At 42.2% G+C, this 22,032-nt stretch overlaps 1 protein-coding gene across 2 annotated transcripts in view; it reads right to left on the bottom strand.

Annotated features, from left to right (window-relative positions):
• LOC127607039 (membrane-associated guanylate kinase, WW and PDZ domain-containing protein 3) overlaps positions 1 to 22,032 on the bottom strand; it is a 158,372-nt gene that overhangs the window by 56,653 nt on the left and 79,687 nt on the right. For both annotated transcript variants that reach the window (XM_052075074.1, XM_052075073.1), the window contains exons 2-3: positions 12,192 to 12,308; positions 4,762 to 4,881 (exon numbers count right to left, since the gene is read on the bottom strand). In XM_052075074.1, the coding sequence (XP_051931034.1) occupies positions 4,762 to 4,881; positions 12,192 to 12,308 (237 nt within the window). The remainder of the gene's footprint in view (positions 1 to 4,761; positions 4,882 to 12,191; positions 12,309 to 22,032) is intronic.

The following is a 22,032-nucleotide window of genomic DNA, read 5'->3' as shown; positions in this document are numbered from 1 at the left end:
AGGCAAACCAGTGGTTTGAAATCACAAATGTGAGGAGGTTGACTGCACCCCAACAGCCATTCAAACCCGGATCTCCTTTTTGAAATCAACCTCCAGACAACTAATTTCCTGACAGATTAAATCTAAGCATCGCATGGTTCTTTTTCCTCTTTTTTTGTCAGGTCAAAGTTTGGGCTTACAGCTTACTTGACACCTTCTGGAAGATGACAAATGGTTCATCACAGGGATCATAGACTGATGGAAGAATCTGGCGCAACAAGCCCATACACAACGGTGCACCTTACCCGTGGACACACACACACACACACACAAGCACACAAGGTTTCTCTCAGCTTTAAGGCGCTTTTCTGGCTTGAGGAGGATTTGGCTTTATCTTTTTAATTCTCCATCATATGGGGAAGAGCGGCGCTCAGATGCTGCTGAATGGGAAGGCCGAGAGCGCCATGCACAGTCGATCCATTCAGGTCACTCCTGAATTGTCAGAAAAAGAAATAAATAAAATAAAATCCTCGCCTTTCCTTTATTTTGCCTGCTGTGCAGATTTGCGACCGGGGAGAATGCGGTTCACTCGATGCAAGCAGGCAGATTATCATGTTATTGCTGTAATCATCGCGCAATGTAAGAGAAATCCCACGCTCCGATACCTTTATGGGATCAACACAATGGAGACCGCATCATTTAGGCATCAAATAATAATAATAAATAAATACAATCATAAAATAATCATTTGGTGATAAAGTACAAAGATGTCATTGCACATGGAACACTTTAAGATGACGTTGAGCGATTTTGGTCTTCCGATTTTATTCTTGAAAAATTTGATGGACTTTAAGCACAGAATCAATAGTTTTGAATAGCGCCTGTCGACTGTGATGTTTAGCCTGAAAAAAGGTTTGACAAATGTTCCTTTTTGGGTCTGTTGAACTGCAGTGCTTTTTTGGACTGTTTTTTATTATTATATCTTTTTTATTTTTCGGAAAAGGTTTGCATATTTTTCTCGTAATATTACATCTTTATTACTTATAATTCAGAAGTACATTATTGTAACTTAATTTGTGCATACTTGTAGTAGTAATATTTTTTCAACATTACGTACAATTATTTTAACACTACAATTTATTTTGCTGTTTTTAAAACTAAAATTAAATATTTTCATTTCATTTTGATTTTTTTTTCCTCAAAATAAAGTGTACACCTACCAAGATTTGGCATTCCGCAATTCACCTGTTTGGATTTTGTTTTATTTTGAAAATTATCCCTTATTTTTCGCATTAAAAAATGGCCTATTTGTGGGTTTTTTTTAGGTGTTTGTTGGATTTTCTTTTGGTCAAGTCTGATCAGATTTTACATTGACAGTTCCATCTTTTTTAAGTGTAATAGCAAAATTGTATTCTTGTGTGTAGGATATTACAACTTTATTCCTCGTAAAATGCCATTTAATGTACTAATATGTCAGGATGATAATATGTTATAAATACTGTATATTTTTTCATAATATTGCGTTTCAAAAAGTTGAAAAAGTGGCCTTTTCAACCTTCCATTTTTTTCAAAATGCGGCCCTCAAAGGAAGACATTTGGACATCCCTGCTCTGAATAAAGCACGACTGGAAAGTGTCTGAGCATCCTGGTGTGCGACAGTACAGGCAGCTGCTGGGATCAGCAGGTTGACTGGTTTATATAAGGTCAACACGCAGCACCACAGCACAGCACATTCTCAACACACACAGCGTGAAGGAGCGCCGCCCACCACCAAAGACACGCCACCAAGACCGAGGCTGGCACGATGGACGTCAACAAAGGGAATTCAGAGATGCCAACTTCCATCACATACGATGTGAGCTATGAGGTGCACAATAAGTCAAGTCATTTTATTTATTATTGCGCCAACCCACGACAGACATTATCTCAACAGACAGTGTGTGTGTGGATATGCACACACACACACACACACACACACACACACACACACACACACACACACACACACACACACACACACACACACACACACACACACACACACACACACACACATTTCTTATGAAATGTTCAAGTTACGAAACACCTCAACAGGTAAATATTGCTTCTTGTTACGAAAGAAATTTCAAGATACGAAAGGTGAAAATACAGTAAGGGCTGAGAGCCGGAGCTCCGAGTTTCCTGAACGCAACATACTTATCGCTGCTCTGACATTGGCTATTACCAAGCATCATCCTGGAATCCCATTGGCAAAGAGGGACCTCGACTGTATGTGTCTACGTGTGTAGATAGTTAAATAGTGTCTATATGTGTAGATAGTTAAATAGATAGATATACTGTATGTCTATAGCGTGTCTTGTCATTTCCCCCCTCGGGCCATGAGGCGTCAAATGACCATAATTTTTATTCTTTACTCTTTTGTTTGTTTATAACATTATACACAACTCTCATTTATTGTGCAATAATCTACTTGTAACATGTATTTGTTACATACTTTGATGCATTTGTATGCTTTAGAAAACATGTCAGAATTTTGAGGGGGCTTGGAACAGATGAGGGCATTTACGTGGAAAATGCGTCTCAACAATTTTTCTAGAGATGACATTTTTTCCAGAACCAATTCAATTTCCTAAGTAGAGGTACCACTGTGTGTGTGTATATATATATAGATAGATAGATAGAGAGATAGAGAGATAGAGATAGATAGATAGATAGATAGATAGATAGATAGATAGATAGATAGATAGATAGATAGATAGATAGATAGATAGATAGATAGATAGATAGATAGATAGATAGATAGATAGATAGATAGATAGATAGATAGATAGATAGATAGATAGATAGAGATATAGATATATATATATACACACACACATATATTCATTCATTCATCTTCCGAACCGTTTGATCCTCACAATGGTCGCGGGGGGTGCTGGAGCCTATCCCAGCTATCTTCGGGCAGTAGGCGGGGGACACCCTGAATCGGTTGCCAGCCAATCACAGGACACACAGAGACGAACAACCATGCACGTCCACACTCACACCCAGGGACAATTTAGAGTGTTCAATCAGCCTGCCACGCATGTTTTTGGAATGTGGGAGGAAACCGGAGCACCCGGAGAAAACCCACGCAGGCCTGGGGAGAACATGTAAACTCCACACAGGGAGCCCGGAGCTGGAATCGAACCCGGTACCTCTGCACTGTGAAGCAGACGTGCTAACCACTGGGCTGCCGGGCCGCCTACACACACACACACACATATTATATATATATATATATTAGGGATGTGAATCTCAGCACTGAGGACAATTCTATACACATCTCGATGCACTACCAGCGATGCGATACTTAAACGATACATGGAATTTTCTGGCAACACGATGCGATATGTTTCACCGTCTTCGCGATGTGATACGACGCGATACACATTTAGTTCAAATCAATGCGATCCGACACGATACAGTGCAATTTGTTGTGATATTGTGCAATTAAACATGATGCAAATACACAAAGAAAAAAAGTTTAAAAAAAGATGGAATTCAGTATGGTATTGCAAAAAGTAGACCACTTTATTCCTTATAAACAGTAGAACGTTTAAAACAACTTATTTAAGCCCTTTCACAATTGGGTTTTGTGCAAAGAAAATGTAAACAATTTGGCTCCCGAGACTCACAGCTGTTGCTGTAGTGTAAACACAAACAGACTACTCACTGAGTGTCTTGTATAAAATATCCATCTCCATAGGACAGAAAAAATTACAATTGAAACGAAGTGGCAGTCACAGCCTCAAAGCTGCTGTGTGTATTTTAGCGTACACAGACCACTCTCACTGAGTGTCAAAATGAAATGTCCAAAAGAGTCATCCATATATAGTTTTTCCTTGCGCGGTCACAGTGAGCTGCAAGGGGAGGGGACCCCCAAAATAAGAGGCGATTCTTTTCTGATCCTGATCTGGTTTGCCAAGAGTTTCTCCGGTGTCCAACGAGGAACTGGACGGGGAGGGGGGGTGGGAATTGTCGGTGATGTGGTGCCATCGTTTTAAGTGGTCTGCATATTTGTGGTGCTACCGTTGTATGGCTTCGTAGGGCGACATTCTTTGCAAATTACGGAGGTTTTATCAAGCTTTCCGTCTTTCTTTTCGAAGCCGTAGTATTTCCAAACATAAGATCTGAATGTTGCGGAAGCATTAAATACTGTAGTTTCCTCGCTGCTGCTTGCGCGAACTTCCATAGTGTTTCGCTAGTTGTGGACTGGACTGTATTTGACGCACGGCCACCGTCCGTATTCAACACAAAACGCAAAGTAATGATGGTGCATTCATTGCGCCAAGGAAAGGGCAGATAGGTGACGTTTAACATGAATAAAACGGCGCTTGAATCGGATTTGACCGATACCCACCAATGCATTGTGATGAATCTCGATTTCACCCTTCAATCGCGTCGTACCCAGTGAATGAGCCGATGCACTCGCATCGCGCACGTGCGGATCGATGTATCGATTAATATCGATTATTTTCCACACCCTTTATATATATATATATATATATACATACACACACACACACACGCACACGCACACGCACACGCACACGCACACGCACACGCACACGCACACGCACACGCACACGCACACACACACACACACACACACACACACCTCCAAACACACGTAAATGTATGTGCATACATAAACATTATATGCTCCAGGCTCTGATTTGTCAGCTCCCACTAGACTTGTTAGTGCACTCCTTTGCGATCAATACGTGTGATTTCACTTACCATCATAGGTGCCGCTCTCCAGAAGAAGGCCGCTCTCCTCCAGGATCCGGAAGTCCCCCAGGCTGATAAAGTTGTAGTCCACACCAGGCACCTCTCTGTCCCGAGGGAGCCTGGTGGTGCCTGTGCAAAACAAAACCAAAGAAAACACATTCGTTCACTCGAACTTGAAAGCAGCCCAGCAACAAGCCCCAAAAAGGCATGCACCAAGGTCAACAAAAATTGAAATGCTGCACGTCAAGAGTGAACCAATCGTCTATGCCAAGTTCAATGCAAATTTCCATCACGTAAATGAAGCTATACGGCGGACCATTCATTCACTCGCTGTCTTCAAGGTCAACTGAAGGACGAGAGGAAGCACCGATTCGCGTGCACTCGTTCACTCAGGTTATTATACATTCATGACACTGGATTTATGCCATCGGGCATTCAAATGAGACAGTCGGAGTATGTTGGAGAATCACATACAACATCTCAGAAATGTAAAATGTTTATTCCCACTCTTCATTCCTGATACATACAGAGATATGACCTTGGTTCTGTTCAAACAAAAAGCAAGACTCAAGATGATCCTTCAAATAAATCCTTCAAATAAACTGACGTTTGACATCAGCTGCATCAAGTATCACTGTACACTTGAGCTTAGCTACGTTAACATTGCACAGCTACTATGGAACAGTTGCTGAATGAGTTGAAAATAGCGTTGACGATGACATTAAATGTTTCAAATGGTTTCCCGCTTTTATATTGCGACTGATCCATGTTGCTAACTGTTGATTTAATCCTATGCTGTTTGCGCAGTGGCTTCCTTGATATTTTTTAACATGTGAAGCAATTAGCGGGCAAATCAACCTGATGGCTGCGTCCCAGTGCCCTATTAAGTAACTTTTTGTCGCCATTTTTTTGGTTTTGTTTTGATTTTCCCCTTCTTATGTCCCCGCTCTAATTGCACAGTGACAGCTTCTCGGCACCCTAGCAGATGATTAAATGGCTCGTTTGATAGTGAGACAAAACATCAGAGCAGCCTTCTTTGCAGAACTCCTTGGTAACGCACTTTATGTGTGAGCTGAAGCGCTTGACACTTTCTCTTGTCGCGCAAGAATGCCAGCCTGAGCTGCTTCTCATTAGAGACTGACTCGCGACTTTGCTCTCAAAAATCTCCCCCAATAGTCCAATTACGTGTGTCGCCATTGCTGCGTACCTGCCAACTGTTTTCTGCAACCATTATACCGCCATGCCGGGGCATCACTTTTCAGTGGCCGGTGACATAATGAGGCCTTGTTCCAGTTGCACACTGGATGTGGATTCTTTTTTTTAAATCAGAAAAGGTTGCACTTGACACTTTGTTAATAACAGCTGCACAATAAATGGTTTGTGATGACTGGAACTGAAAACTAATTAGCTAATCCACTAATTAACCAACAAACTAGGAAACAAATCAATTCACAAACTACTTCTAACTAATAAATAAACTAGCAACAGACCCAATGCAATACGATGTCAGTAATTTGCCAATTCACTCATGAATGAATGCATGAAATAAGTAATTAACAACTTACTACAAACAAATCAACAACACGAACCAAAAAACTAAGCAATTATTCAATTAACTAACAATCTAGCGAACTACTATTACTTCAGAACCAACCTAATTGAATTGCTGGGGCAAGGTTCACCTTTTTGTCAACAGCTGAGAAAATGGTATGTGTTTTATACACACACGCACACACACACACACACACACACACACACACACACACACACACACACACACACACACACACACACACACACACACACACACACACACACACACACACACACACACACACACACACACACACACACACACACACACACACACACACACACACACACATGCGTACAATATATCTATCTATCAACATGTATGATGAAACAACTCCGACAATTGACTGGTTGAGGTCCATGTGTTGATATAGGTAAATTGTAAACTCTCCCCTTGCGGATTATGTAGTCAGCCGCACACATGACTTGGGCAATTGGACACTATCTTGTACTACTGATTTTTAGTCTGTGTGTGACCCCTCCACCCCGAACCACCCTAGTTGTGGCGCACGATCAGGGGAATGTTGTTCAAATATTTAACATATAGATAAGGATAATAATTCTTTCAGTGAATTGATTTCTATAATAATTCAGAGACTGCGATTGGCTGGCAACCGGCTCAGGATGTCCCACGCCAACTGCCCGAAGACATCTGGGATAAGGTCCAGCAACCCCTGTGAGCCTTGTGAGGATATGCGGATCAGAAAATGGGTGGATGGATGGAATAATTCAAAGAGTTTTCCACCTTGTTGTAATTTCTGAATGGAAAAACAATGAGATGCACCATATGGGTCCACAGAGGTCAGATTACGCTAAAATCACTTTACACTATCTTCACCACACTTGAGAGCTCGTTTTATGTTGTCCAAAATCTAGTCACCAAAGTGCAAGATACGCCACAGGCGTGCAATCGAATTGATGCGAAGCGCGATCTACTAAATTCAACTTGCCCGGGCATAAAAATGAAGATGGACCCGTTTTTACACCAAGTGCAGTTTACTTTCTGTCCTTCATCTACCGGAACGTTTCGCGAGGCGCACCATGGTCCCAAATACAGTAAATTAGACTTGCACTGGCACAGAAATGAATATACGCCATTTTTACGCTTACTGCATTGGCACTCGTCTCCGAAAACAGGGCTCTTTCACATCAAGTGCAACTTTAACTGTCATCCGCAAAGTAAATTTATAGCAGAGCTATCGAGAAGATGGAGGACTTTGAGGGAGTTAAAGATGGTCACAGATTAAGGACTTTATGTGATGTGTTTTTTAAGTCATCCCAGGCATCGCTGAGCACATAGATGATGTATGGGGCATGCGTGTTCATGCGTGCGTGCGAGAGTGTGCGTTTGTGTGCGAGATGAATCTCGTTGAGCTTGTGTCTGATCTCAGCAGGGCGTCCAGGGAGCGTACCACTGAGCTCTTCGAGGAGCGAAAAGAAGCCCTCCTGCTTTTTTCCTCTGCAGAGCTCCACGTCTTGTTCAAATGAGATGGAACGTGCCCAAAAGGGCTTCACACACACACACGCACACACACACACACACACACACACACGCACACGCACACGCACACACACACACACACACACACAGACCTTTGCACTCCACTTCTCTTTACTCTTCACTTTTTCTGTAATTATCTTTCTTAACTTGAAGTGCTTATTAGGTGACTGAGCTGATTGGGGTTTGAAAGTTTCGGTTTCACAACCAACTTGAAATGGCTAAGAGGGTTATCTGAAAAACGACACCTTTAAAACTTCTTTGTAAACGGAGGATTGGCACTTGGCGTAATGCCGCGTGATAGTTTCTTGTTACATCATCCAAATTGTGGCAAATGATCAATTGTGCATGGAAGATTTGCCTCATGAAATAAAATGCAAAACAGATTCAAAATTCATGCAGGAACAAACCTAAGTAACAAGCAGCGTTTAGAAATCTGAAGAATTTGTAGATACCCGTCGGCCATATACTGTATGTACGTTCCAAAAATGTGAATATGACTGGTCTGGACCAAAGGATATTTCTGGTGTGAATACACCTTCAGATATCCAGTGATACTTACATATGAGTTTGTTTCCGAATATTTTATACTCATTGAGGAAATTTTCACAAATCAATGCAAGGGACGTTCTGCTGTCTTGATTATTTTAACTATTTTATGAGTGTGGATAAGACATTACACCTATAACGATTTGATCAGGCCGAAGGAGCGAGCACAATCTCCCAATTTCATGTTCATGCTGTATTTCTTTTTTAGCGTCAATGCACTTTTTCAAATCTGAATCTGAACGACAAGCTGTGAATGGCTGCCAGAAAGAAAAGATGGCCATAAAACAAGGCGGTCACAAGGTAATTGAAACAGAGGGCAAGGTGAAGGATGAGAACATGGGAGCGAGCGGACGAGCGGGTGACGGAAGCCACTTCACGCATTTCTCGCTCATTACGGCAGTCATTCAAGCTGGGAATTAGAGTTCGACTCGCTACGGGCCCCGTGATGAATGGAGTCTTCGGGCCATAAAGACTTAACCAGCGCCACCACCGAACAAGAAAAGGAGAATGGAAAGCGTGTTCTCCGTGACACTTAAGGACGGTGTGTGTGTGAGTGTGTGCGTGCATATACAGGTGAAATTGGAGAGAGAAATGGATCATTTGCTGCACCTTGGCTCAGAAAGTGCCTGTTCAACAGCTTTAAGATGAAAGATTCTGCAATACAGCAGATTCTCGTAATGCATGTGTTCCAGGGAACTATTGGACTTTTATTTGGTTTTCGAATGAATTTCCCAGAATAAATATTGGAAATTGAATGAATCCATTTGATGGGGTTGCATTTTGAAGAACTGTCATTCTGCGGATTTTTTTTTTTTTTGGATTGAAAGCAATTTGAGATGCAAGCCTTATAAGGCGACGGTAAACTCAGATAAACGATTCTTCAGGAAAAGAGGCTTCCAGTTGCTTATTGCCACTCCCGGTTTAACTGTCAAACTCAAGATAAAACATTTACAACTACATGTTGTGTAGTTAAATCAATCACGTAACTTTGCCTGAGAAAAGTCTGTTTGGCTTAATCCTGACAAACAATGTAAAATGCCATAGACAGGCTAACAAATATCACCTGTGTCGCCCTTCTAGAATATGCCTCTCTGATTTACTGAATCTAGTGTCTTCCATACATGTTGCAACGTGCTGAAGACACCGTGACACTCAACACTAAACTCAGTGGCCATTTTCATCCAAAAACGTCCTGTCATCAAAACGTGAGCAGAATGAGGAAGAGGATTGTTTTAATCCGGATTCTATTTGAACCATGACATTATTTGGCCTGTTCATGGATTAAACACCTGTTGTGAATTTTGCTGTTCAATTCCTTGTTAGAGAACAGCAAGTTGTTCAGCAGTGCTGAAGCATTGAATTGAATATGTACATTCAAACAGAAACTCAAATAGAGTACATCTGTCAATTTTAGAGTGCATTTTAGGTTTACCCTGAAAGTTTTGCCTGAAAGCCTATTAACCCAAAATGTTATGTGAATACACTGTAAAAAATAATAAATAAATTAGGAGAGAAAAAAATCACTTGTTTCTGCACAATGTTTCTCATTTTTTACCCAACAAGAAAAATAATCTTGAAAAGTAATCTCATCCGTCCATCCATTTTCTCATCCGCGTATCCTCACAAGTGTCACGGGGTGTCTACTTTTTTTTTTAACTCATTCACTGCTGTTGACAGGCAGCTTTATCAATAAAACTGGAAGGACCGGAAGTGATTAAGTTAATGCAATGAGATCGACTGACAACCCCCTTTGCAAGCCTGTGGTCGATCGCAAATGATTCATTGGGCCCCCCTGCGCTACACATGCAGTTAGCAAGCTAGCGATGCATCTATGCTGAAAAGCAACATCCTTGCATGCCACGATTTACAGGACAGCTCGGTATGGTTATTTAAATTCCCCATGGAGGAGGTGATGCCACGAACAAGACTGCCACTTGTCTCCTTGCTGAGAAACGCAAAGCCTTTGAGCTCACAAACTAGCAAGTGGCTACCTCCTCTCAATGCGAAGTGGAAAGCACGGTAATAAGCTGTTGGGATATATTCCAGCTGCTGGTGGCAAAGAAGATGTTAATAAAATGTCGGGGTGTGTAAACATAAAGTTGCTCTACAAAGTAGCTTCCATTTTTCAGAGAGGCATAGTTATAGTTGAAGCCCCCGCGGTTGGATGAGATCCACAAGGAATTCCTCAAGGCTCTAGATCAGGGATGTCAAACATACGGCCTGTGGTCTGGAACCGGCCCTCAAGGAGGTTCGATCAGGCCCCCAGGATAATTTAAAAGTGAAAAAATTCATAAGGAATGACTACTTTTAATAAGGTGCAATTCATGGAGTATCCACTAGATCTGTTTATTAAATGTCAACTTTATCCTAACGTTCTCATGCTTCTTTAGACCAAAAAAAAAGGAAATACATTATTTTGGTTATTTATAGCAGAGTATGGTATAATTGTAATGGTCGGGCCCACATTACATCTACCAAGGCTATAGGTGGCTCACAATGTGAAATTAGTTTGACACCCCTGCTCTAGATGTTGTGGGCCTCTCCTGGTTGACACACATTTGGAACAGAGACAGGGTCTGGGCAGACAGGGGTGTTGGTCCATCTTTTCAAAAAGTGGGACTGGAGGGTGTGTTCCAACTGCAGAGGGTTGACACTCCTCAGCCTCCCTGGCCTCCCAGCCTCCCTATATTAGGGCTTCCTCCCCAGCCTCCCTATATTAGGGAACCCTAATATAGGGAGGCTGGGGAGGAATCTCCGATTCAATAGGAGCAGTGTGTTTTTTGTCGCTGTTTTGGAACAGTGGACCAGCTCGACACCCTCTGCAGGGTCCTTGAAGGGTGCAAAGGAGTTCATCCAACCAGTCTACATGAATTCCGTGGACTCTCAGAAGGCATTTGACCATGTCACTTGGGGCGTTCTGTGACGGTTCCTGTGGGAGTAACAAAGCTTCTCATATGGGCTGTTCTGTGGCCTATACTGTACCACCGATGTCAGAGTTTGGGTGAAATTGCCGGCAGTAAGTCGGATTTGTTTCTAGTTAGGGTGGGACTCCACCAAGGGTGCCCTTTTTCACCAATTCAGTTCATACCCTTTACGGACAGAATTTCTAAGTAAATCAATGGCGTTGAGGGGGTTCGGTTTGATGGTGTCAGTATTGCATCTCTGCTTTTTGCAAATGACTGTTGTACTGTTGACCTCTTCGCAGTGGAGTGTGAAGCAGTTGGGATGAAAATCAGCAATTCCAAATCTGAGACCATGGTCCTCAGTCAGAAATGCGTGAAGTGCCCTTTCCGGGTCAGGGATGAGATCTTGCCCTAAATGGAGGAGATTAAGTAATGTGGGATCCCCAGGAAGAGCTGTAAGAAATGGCAAGAGTGAGGGAAGTCTGGGCTTCCCAGCAAAAGCTGCTTTCCCTGCAACGCGACCCTGGATAAACAGTAGAGAACGGATGGATGGATGGATGGATAATATTATCTATCCATTTTCAACACCGCAAGGTTGTAGGGGGCTGCTGGAGCCTATTCCATCTGCCTTCTGGCAGAAGGCAGACTCCATCCTGAACAGTCAGTCGCAGGGCACTGGATTTCAAAAGTAACATTCCCAACACTGTTAAAACCCTTATATTTATTATGACCCCCCCCCAAGAAATTGTGTATTTTGTAACAAAACCAAAACTGCAATATAATATATATAGTTGCTACCTTGTCAATCGGTTACGATTCTGCAGCAGCTCTGAGAGGAACGAGATAGAGTATGAGATTGCTGATAAGGTGATTTGTGATGCATAGATCATTCTTACATGGGATGGTGCGCAGGTAGAGGTTGTCCCGGATGATTTGCTGGAGCTTGTGATCCACCGAGCCCTTCTGAAACTGCAGACTGAGGTAGTGACGTAAGTCCGTGTTCAATACTTTGCCTGCAAAGAAGAGAGACGGACACATGACGGGTCAATAAAACACGACAGCACTCCCTCGAAAAAGAGTTCACGGCCAAAAGAGAAATCAATCCAATCCTTGTCATCCCATCAAAGCACCAACGGCGTTAAAGATCACACTATTGACTTGTTGATATTATATCATTCGCTTCCTTGCCGCATGATTTCTCCTAATTGAAAATTCAATGCAGGCCTTTTAAAATGATGTATGATGTATCTAACAGAAAAAGCGATTCAAGAGAACATGGATACAACCAAATTATATGTAGGTCATGTGAAATTGTCTGTTTTAGTCATCAAATAGACAGTAATCTCATTTTAAAAAAATGTTCCTTTGTTTATCATGATCCCGTTTCTGATTGGACATGTCAAAAGGATGACATGAAGTTTTTACTTGTGGCCACCTGTTCTTTCCCCCTCATCATTCTACTTTCTCATTTGCTTTCTGAGAGGAATTGGAGCAGTGGCTCTTAACCTTGTTAGAGGTACTGAACCCAACCAGTTCATATGCTCATTCATCGAACCCCGCAATAGTGAAAAATAAAAATATATATTTTTATTAATTCAAAAAAAACACATTAAAAACTAGAAAAAAAGTAAATAACATTTCTAGACATAAATGTACTGTAAGTTGTTTTTAATTGTGCACAAAATGAACCGTGCATGACATACTATCACGACAGTCACACGTTGACAACTGAGCGAACTAAATTTCCCACGGCACTAATTGGACAAGCAATGTAATGTGATCATCTGCAGCCAATGATGGGCAAGTGGGCGTGTCATAATTAATTGACATGTTGAGTCGGGCGTGTCTTAACCTCCACGGCTCAGGTTCCGTCGAAACCCTGAAACTGATTCACCGAACCCCTAGGGTTCGATCGAACCCTGGTTAAGAACCACTGAATTGGAGAGTAAGGGCAAAATGTCACAGGCAATAGTTACAGCGCACCATGTTGATTCGAAAGTCACACTTTGTATTACATACAAAACATGACAATGTCATGTCATTTAAGGAACAATCCTATTGCATCCTCATCCTATGAGTGGGGGTACTGCGCAAAGTGGTTGCTGATAAATACCACAAATTTAGTTTGCATACGTGTCAGAAACAATTTCAAGAATGTTATTTTCTTTCACCGTGGTACAAACCACTGTCATTTGCTCCTCCCCCCCCCACCCCCCAAATACAACATGTATAAAAGATTTACCTTTGCAGGAATACTGTTGGACTGCAATCTAGGTAACGTGAAAAAACACTTTGGGATCCCAACCCTAAACCACAAATGAGAAGCATCACCCCAATCTCTAGCCCCTCAATTTAATTCTATAATCTTGTTTCAAAACCCCTAACTATCATCCTTACCTCCGAACACAACCACAAATCCTTACCACGAAATTCAATCCTAACCCCTATTGCCCCAACTCCTAACGCGAAGCCCCTAAACCTACCCTCCATCCTAATACCTAACACTTAATCCTACTGTAAAACAAACCCCAAACTGTACCCTAAATCTAAAAAGGGTTACCACACCGAACCATGGTATAATACTGATCGCGATGCACTCAATTTGTGGTTTTAAGAACTTCATGATCAATGAGACGAACATGTGTGAAGCCAAGTACATGAGGCTCCCTTCTATGTATGCCAAAGCAAAGCAAGTTATGGCAAAGAAAGGCGGCAGCAAGCAGGGGCTTCTAACTCATCTTGAAGAAAGTGAATATTTCTCTGAAATATCGTCCAAAGGAGTTTGCAACACAGGAGGAGATCTGTGGTTGTCTGCTTGGCCTGTTTCGCCGTCACTTGACAGGCGGGAGACGGTCGCCTTTGAAGTGCTGCGCCTTATAGGAATGTCTCGCCCCCATTCTTTTGCTCTCCCTCTTTCAGGCCACAACATAGCTCAGCAGGATTGCTCTGCGATGATGTGAATGCATCTCAGCAGTACTTAAGATGAGATCTTTCTACTGTAGTTGTAGTGTATGTGCTGATAAAAAAAAACAGCTATGGAAGGCAGATGGAATAATGATGAGCTCCGGGAATAGTTCTGTGAGCTTTCTCAGCCCTCAAATCCTCTTTCCAGCTCATCATCTTTCATGAGACATCCCAAAACAAGCCATTATTTTGCACTCGAAAGAAGCTCTGGATGCGAATTTCGGACGTCGTTGAAATAGCCCTCGTGTCCACGGGCTTTAGAAGTTGCCGCCCTCCCATAAGGTACAAGAGAGCATTGCCCGGCTCCCCGCGGGGGGCCATCATCACAGCTGGTCAAGCCGACAAAGTGGAAAAAAAAAAAAAAGAATTGAGCAACTAATCTGGCAACTCCATCATAAAACTGGCCCAGAAACATTCCTCTTTGTTCCGATTCAGCTCACACATGTGGGAGTTGATGAGGGAAACTAAGCTATTTGATCTCAACGCTTTCCTTCGAGGGACTTCAATAAAGTCCGCTTCAAATTTGTCGAGTTTCCTCATCTGAGAGTGCCATTTCCGGACGTAGTCTGACAAGGGGGAAAAAAAGCCCTTTGACTTGATATGAAGCTTAGCACTTGGATCTTTTTCAGAATGTTTGGAGGCATGAGCTACTGTCCCGTGAGTGGCGAGGTTAAACGCGAGTCAGGAAAACCACCTCAGTCTTGACATCCTCACTGGATACATCAGAGGAGTCAGTACAAGGCAGTTCTGTCGACAGTCTCGATTGCAACTCTGGGTATTTTTTTACACACGCACACGCACACACGCACACACACACACGCACACAGCCGCTCATAAATATTGCCGTAGATGAGGTTTGAATTTGATCTGAGCATGATGAAATATGAACTGCCAAGAAAAGTCATGAGGGGAAGAAGTTAAAAACAAGTGTTGCAAAACTTATTAACTGTTTGTATGACAGCAAACACGGGTCACTGATTCTCCTGCACTCCAAATGGTGTGTCTTACATTTGGATTTTATGGTGGTTGTTTGCTCGATCAAAGTTTCTTTTTGAGGACAATGTGTAATCCTCAAAGCTGTTCAAATCAGAGCGACATGGCTGAATACGACCAAATGGACAATCATGAGAAAATCACACCAGTTGCCTAGGCGATTCACCCTTGCACACATCCCATCTTGCTGTAATGGAAAACTTTGACCCTTTAGTATTTGTATCATTGTGAAAAACATACAGCATAACAATGTCTAAAGCAGGGGTGCCCAAACTTTTTGGATCGAAGATCTACTTTTCGATCAACTAACCTCCCAGGATCTACCCCCCCCCCCCCCCACATCCCCGTGACGTAATCACGCGCCACCGTAAATTGAAGATTTACCTGCTTTATTTTATTTTTAAAATATTTTTTGTGAAAATATGATTAGTGTGCAGTGTATATTAACACAAAAATTATATTAATAACATGTACGAGACACAAATGGTTGTTTGTTTTTTTTTCTTCTCGACACTCCTCGGATCTACTTGGGACCTGTCTTAGATCTACCGGTAGATCAGGATCTACCTAATGGGCACCCCTGGTCTAAAGTACATGTATGTCTGTGATGCTGCAATCCCACTCATCTTCAATTCAAATTTTAAATTACAGCCACTGGCTACTCATAAAAATTAGTTGAACATATACATCCATCTTCAATTGCCTTTTTTCCATTTTTAGGGACAACAGCCAATCACAGGGCACGTGCAACATGCATTCACACTCACACCGATGGAAAATGTAGTCTTCAATGAACCGAACATGCATGGAGTTGGAATGCAGGTGGAACCTGGAGACGAGATTCAAATCTCCTTCTTTATAACTGTGATACAGACCTGCTAAAAAATAGTTTGCAGTTTTGGCACTGAATTTGTTTATGTCGAGACGAGACAAAAGATTCACAAAATCGCACATAAAAGACAGGATACCCAAACACTTTCGTTTAACGTAAACAACAGTCAACATCAATGGCAAAACCAGAGGTGGGCAGATCAGGGCGACGGCTCCATCCTTCAATCAATATTTTAGAGTGTCCTAGTCTGTCCATCGTTGTTGCCGATTGTCACACACAGGCAGAGCATAGGCAAGCACACATGAGTTTAAATAAACACAATTTAAATAAAAAGAAAAAGAGTTGTATACCATTCGGTTCCACAGACCGCAATGATACTGTCCCATATTGTTTTTATTTCACCAATCACTACAATGCCGTGTGTGTGTGAGTGTGTGTTTTTTTTGTAAGGTGTGACATCGTAAATAATGTAAATAATGTCATTCATGTTGCCAACAACATGAATGACATTGACTGATGGACTGACGTGCCCACGTCTGGACGAGCCTTTACAGAGTGAAGCACCATGTTTGTAAAATTTTGCTCCACGCTTTGTATGGGAAAACATTTTCCCATTTTAGAGACAAATATTGAAATGTAAAGCCCCTAGTTCATTTTCAGATTGCATTAGTATGTAAATGTGGGATCAAAAATGTGTTTTTCAGTGCTTTTCATTGGGAAATCCCGGGAGTGGGGGGGATTATTTATAACTTTGCCTTTTAAGGCTGGTTTAAAGGGACTGAGCTGTTAAAATAATCAATGAGCATATCCAAAGATGGAGTATCAGTTTCAGTAGTCGGCACATGGTCGTGCAACATGGCGCGCACAAAAACAGCACTGCAGCGTCAACGCCGTGTTGAATGTGTTGCTGCAGTGCAAGCATGGTGTGTTGCTGTTGTTGTGTTCGCAGTGCCCTGTCAGGGGCCGTGAGTGAGGCTGTCACATTACACAAGTGAACTCACTCGTCCCCCCTGCAGATAACGACGCTTTTGTACTAGGACTCATTTTTCCAGTGACAGTGTTTCAATGGATTGTGTTCTGGCCATCTGAAGCTGAAGCCATTTGTAGACAGTATCTCTCAGGCCCAGGATGCAATCCAACACACATATTTTAACCAAGAGGGAACATTACATAAGAAGGCTTGGGTCTACATGCTGTATATCCGACGGGGAAAAAAAACCCCAAAACCAAAACCAAAAGCATTGTCTGTTCCATCCTTATTACTGAGACAGATGTTTTTAATTATGGATGTATGATTCCACAAATGGCATCAAAATAAATGTGCATATGAGCAGTGGAACATTTGATCTTGGACCGAGTAGCAACCACATTTTCTTGCCGTTTCTACTGTTGACCCTGTGATAGCAAGAGTTATGTGTGATTTAAAAATATCGATATTTTTACTCTGAATGTAGTGTGGAAAGTGAGCATGGCGTCCGTTACGTCACCAATCTGGGGAATTCTCCCCCTGCAGCATGCGCAATGTCCACCGGGTGCTCATTATGCGAGTCATCTGTCTGTCAATTAAGCATCCGTGGCATCGGGTCCTACAGCAGCTTGCTGCACATTGGGAAAGAGGCACACCGTGAGAGGGGATCCCGCCCAATTTGCATGAGCACACCAAGAAAATAAGCCTCAATGCACACTGAGGCTGTGCATGTTTCTTTTGTGGCGCAAAGAAATACAATAAAACAAAAACAAAACAAAAAAAACCCACATTGAGTTTTTTTTCAAAAATATATTCTTCTATGATCTTTTGTAAAAAACAAAGTGCATGTAAGTCACTGAATATTGACTTTTTGGAACCTTTCAACGAACCAACACTCAGTTCACAAAGTTTTTGTGTCAGCAGCAAAATCATAAACTGCCTTTTTTAATGCATACCAATGTTGATGTATTTAATAGTTGTTGTTGTATAAACTTTATACTCCAAGAGTGATATTAAGCCCACAAATCAGTCCACTGTTGTTTGGTATTGTACCTTTTCCTATGTCACTTCTTCACCCTACTGAGTGGCGTGAATTACCTTTTGACCTCAGGTCCGTAAAGTCCTAGTCATGGGGTTCCATTCAAGGTAATATTACAAGAAAAAAGGTGATTTTCCCATAAACAGTAAGCAAAGCAAAAAAAAAAAAGAAATCTGAGTCTGTGAGCGCATGTTGGGAATTTACCCATCTATATTTGAAGTCAAAAACACAACACAAATTGAGCCCAACATCAACATCGCATGCATCTCAAGCTTCCAATCAAACTCTTACACAGTTGGCTTTTAAATCCTTCCCCCTAATGCTCTATTTTGCCCTGAATATCAAGCAGGTAGACACTTGGCCAACAACCAACCACCGCTGGCGAGATGACTCAGTAACATCCTGCTCACCGGGCTCTCCTCTCAGCCCCTGGCATCCCGCTCCGATCACCCACGCCTCCTCCATTGCAGCCTTAACCCCGCGGCCGACCGTGGCCATCTTTGGGGACAAAAACTGCCCCGGGCGGCTTTTGAGTGACAAGCACATGGCACTGAGCCTCAGCTCAGGCTGGGGTGGTGGGTTGGGGGAGTTGAGTGGGGCATTTGGTTCAACCGCCATGAGCCTCGTTTATAATCTCACACCTCACGTAGCACGGTCAGATGGATTCTCTTCACTTCTGTAAGCGGCACGCAATAGAGGACGGCCCATCCGACGAGAAAAGCAGCTCGCCTGATGCCTGCGTTCGACTGCCCAATAAAAGCAAACTGGCAGTCATCTCGCACGCTCCAAAGCTCCCCCTACACACTTAATTTTACCTTGTTTTCTTTTTTTTTTTAAAACGTCTGACAAATAAGCAGCTTTACCCTGTTCTGTTCATGTCAAATTTGACCTGTTTTCACATTGAAAAGCAATAACAACAATAAAACAAGTGAACTGACATGCAAGTCGGGGACAAGCAACCGACCCCCTTGGTTGATGAATTTGGCACATTTTCCTTTTTGTAAAAGCGTAGCGTGGCACATTTCCAGTCGCTTGATTTGACAAGTAGATGTAGTGAGACATCTGCTTACACAGTGAATTTAACTAACCAAACCATATATTACCCCCACTACCACCCCATCTATCCATCTGCGCTAAGACAATAGTTGGGACCCTGGTGTGCCGGTGAGTGAGACGTTCTCCACAGTTCACATATAAATCACCCCCACCCCCATCGATTATATAACCATTATCATGTCAAGGCCAAAACGGAAGGAAGAGCTGCATTTAGTTTTGTTGATGCCAAGGTTGATTAGCTATCAGCATTAGCTTCTGATGATCTCCACAGAGTTGATTGCTCGGTTGAGTACTCAACGTGGTCTCCATGGGGTTGTATTTGAGTTTGGTGATGTGTCCATGTGCCACATACACACTTCCTACTCCCTTGAACATAACTGTTGAATGAAGACTGATTTCTTTCTTTTTACTATTTTATCTACTTTATTTTCTGTCAAATTATTGCTGTATATGTTTTATGTTCAATAAACAAACCAAACCAAAACAAAACACACACTGTTGTCACATATGAAGTGCCGAGTGTAGCGTCAAACAATACTTCAGGGGTCCTGCATTGAAGGACTTCTGCTCAAAACACCTATCATGATTTAAATTGGCAATTATGTTTTAGGCTTTTAATTTGGCACCATTGTGAAGAGAATAGGCTGAAACCAGTAATCAAATAATCCGATGACAAATCAAGTCAACAATCTCTTTTTCAGTATGTATGTCTATTGATGCTACATACCGGCTATGTGTGATGAAAAAAAAATGTGTACAATGTGAAGGCCATGTGAAGCATACGTTTGTGTGAGTCAAAACAAAACATCACACCGCACTTTCCCTGTTCAACATGAACAACTACACAAATACAATGTCGAAAACACATAAAGAAGAACAACTAAAGTAAGATGTGTTGTAAGCGGCCCGTGCATCCTGATCCCGAACTTGTCGCCGCATTGTGCCTGTATAAAAGTGAAGTTGTTCCTCCCCCACCGTGCCCCCAACCCTTCTCCTTTTATTGCAGAGTACAAGCACAGTTTAATTATTGAACGTGTGAGTCAGAGACAAGAACTGCATTAGACACCGAAATGAGGTGGAAGCTGAGCAAGGTGATGACAAAAAGGCTCCCAGTTCCTGTGATGTACGAGCACTATCGGCCAAATCATTCCCATCAGGAATCAGGGCCACCTTACACTAGAGTGTGAAAAGCGTCCTTAAATAGAAAATCACCCAATCACTGCACTACAAAGTTCATTAATTACCTACCTGCATATTAAAGCCATGCCATTTGTGATGTATAATTATATTGATAATTATGTTATTTTGTGAATTATATTATATATATATATATATATATATATATATATATATATATATATATATATATATATATATATATATATATATATATATATATATATATCGGGTTCAATTCCAGCTCCAGCCTCTCTGTGTGGAGTTTGCATGTTCTTCCAGGGCCTGCGTGGGTTTTCTACGGGTACTCCGGTTTCCTCCCACATTCCAAAAACATGCATGGCAGGCTGATTGATCACTCTAAATTGTCCCGAGGTGTGAGTGAGGGCGTGCATGCTTGTTCGTCTCTGTGTGCCCTGCGATTGGCTGGCTACCAATTCGGGGTTTCCCCCGCCTACTCCCCGAAGACAGCTGGGATAGGCTCCAGCACCCCCGCGACCCTAGTGAGGATGAAGCGGTTCGGAAGATGAATGAATGAATGAATTTCCACAAAGTACTTTTTTGTTTTGTTTTTAAACTTGATTTCTTAGTATTCTTTTTTCCGTTATATAACGCAACCACTGGCTTCATTGGGCATTCTGTTTGATGGTTGATGAGTCTGCAAAAAAAAAAAATTGCAAACTAAGATAGCTGTCGCAAGGCGCTTCACCAATAATCCGGCCAGCCGCGAGGGAATGATAAGGCGAATATATCAGATTTTATCTTGGGATCAAACTACAAAGGGCTGTCTGCGGCGGCTATCGTGCAGGAAGCGGGGAAATCTCTGCGCTTCCTTTTTGGCTTCAGGTGAGGTGTTTTTGAAAGCCTCATGGCGACGGCGACATGCTTATTCCCTTCGTTTGGAAGACGGCAGACGTTTCATTTGGCAAATTATTAAAAAGGAGAAGAGGGAAGAGCAAAGAGAGTGCATGTGACACTCCTTTCTTTGTCATTTGCTCTGTTCGCTTGAGCCCACCCAAACTGGCGATGGGTGAAAGGCAAGGTACACCCTGGACTGGTCGCCATCCAAACTGCATGGCACATAAAGAAAAATAACCATTCACACTAATGGACAATGAAGAGTCTTCAATGAAGCTAATTTGAATGTTTCTGGGGCGAGAAAGGGAACCTGAGTACACGTGGAGAGAATGAAAACAGACACAGCAATGTTCCAACAAAGATTCAAAAAAAGGGGCAGACATGCTTACCATGATTTCAACGTGCTGCCTAATTTAATTCAATTTCGTGACGGCAAATGTTGAGACTTCTCTTTCTATAGATAGGATGGGTAGTGGCAGCATAGTGCTTTAGTGGGAAGTAAATCTGCCTCAAAGTTAGGAGATTGCGGTTCGAATTGCACATGATCATCGCTGTGTGCCGCCTGCATGTTCCAACCTCATTTGCGTGGGTTTTCGCAAGGTACACTAGTATCCTTCCATATTCCCAAAACTGGTTCACAGAAGACTCAAAATTGTGCTTATGAGTATGAATGGTTATTTGTCTTCAAGGGTCTGGAACATATTGATTATGATAAATGGGGGGTTCGCAGTGTGGTATGATTATTCTTATTACAAGCCTAATCCCGCATAGAATGCTCTTGTTTACTCTATGCCGTGACTAAATGACAAGTGAGGCTGCATTTGTTTGCCAACACAAAAATTCAGCGGGGAA

This window comes from Hippocampus zosterae, chromosome 9, assembly GCF_025434085.1.
Source record: "Hippocampus zosterae strain Florida chromosome 9, ASM2543408v3, whole genome shotgun sequence".
In the NCBI taxonomy this organism is placed as follows: Eukaryota; Metazoa; Chordata; class Actinopteri; order Syngnathiformes; family Syngnathidae; genus Hippocampus; species Hippocampus zosterae.
The sequence above is the reverse complement of the archived record's forward strand: the minus strand, read 5'-3'. Positions and strand labels throughout refer to the sequence as shown.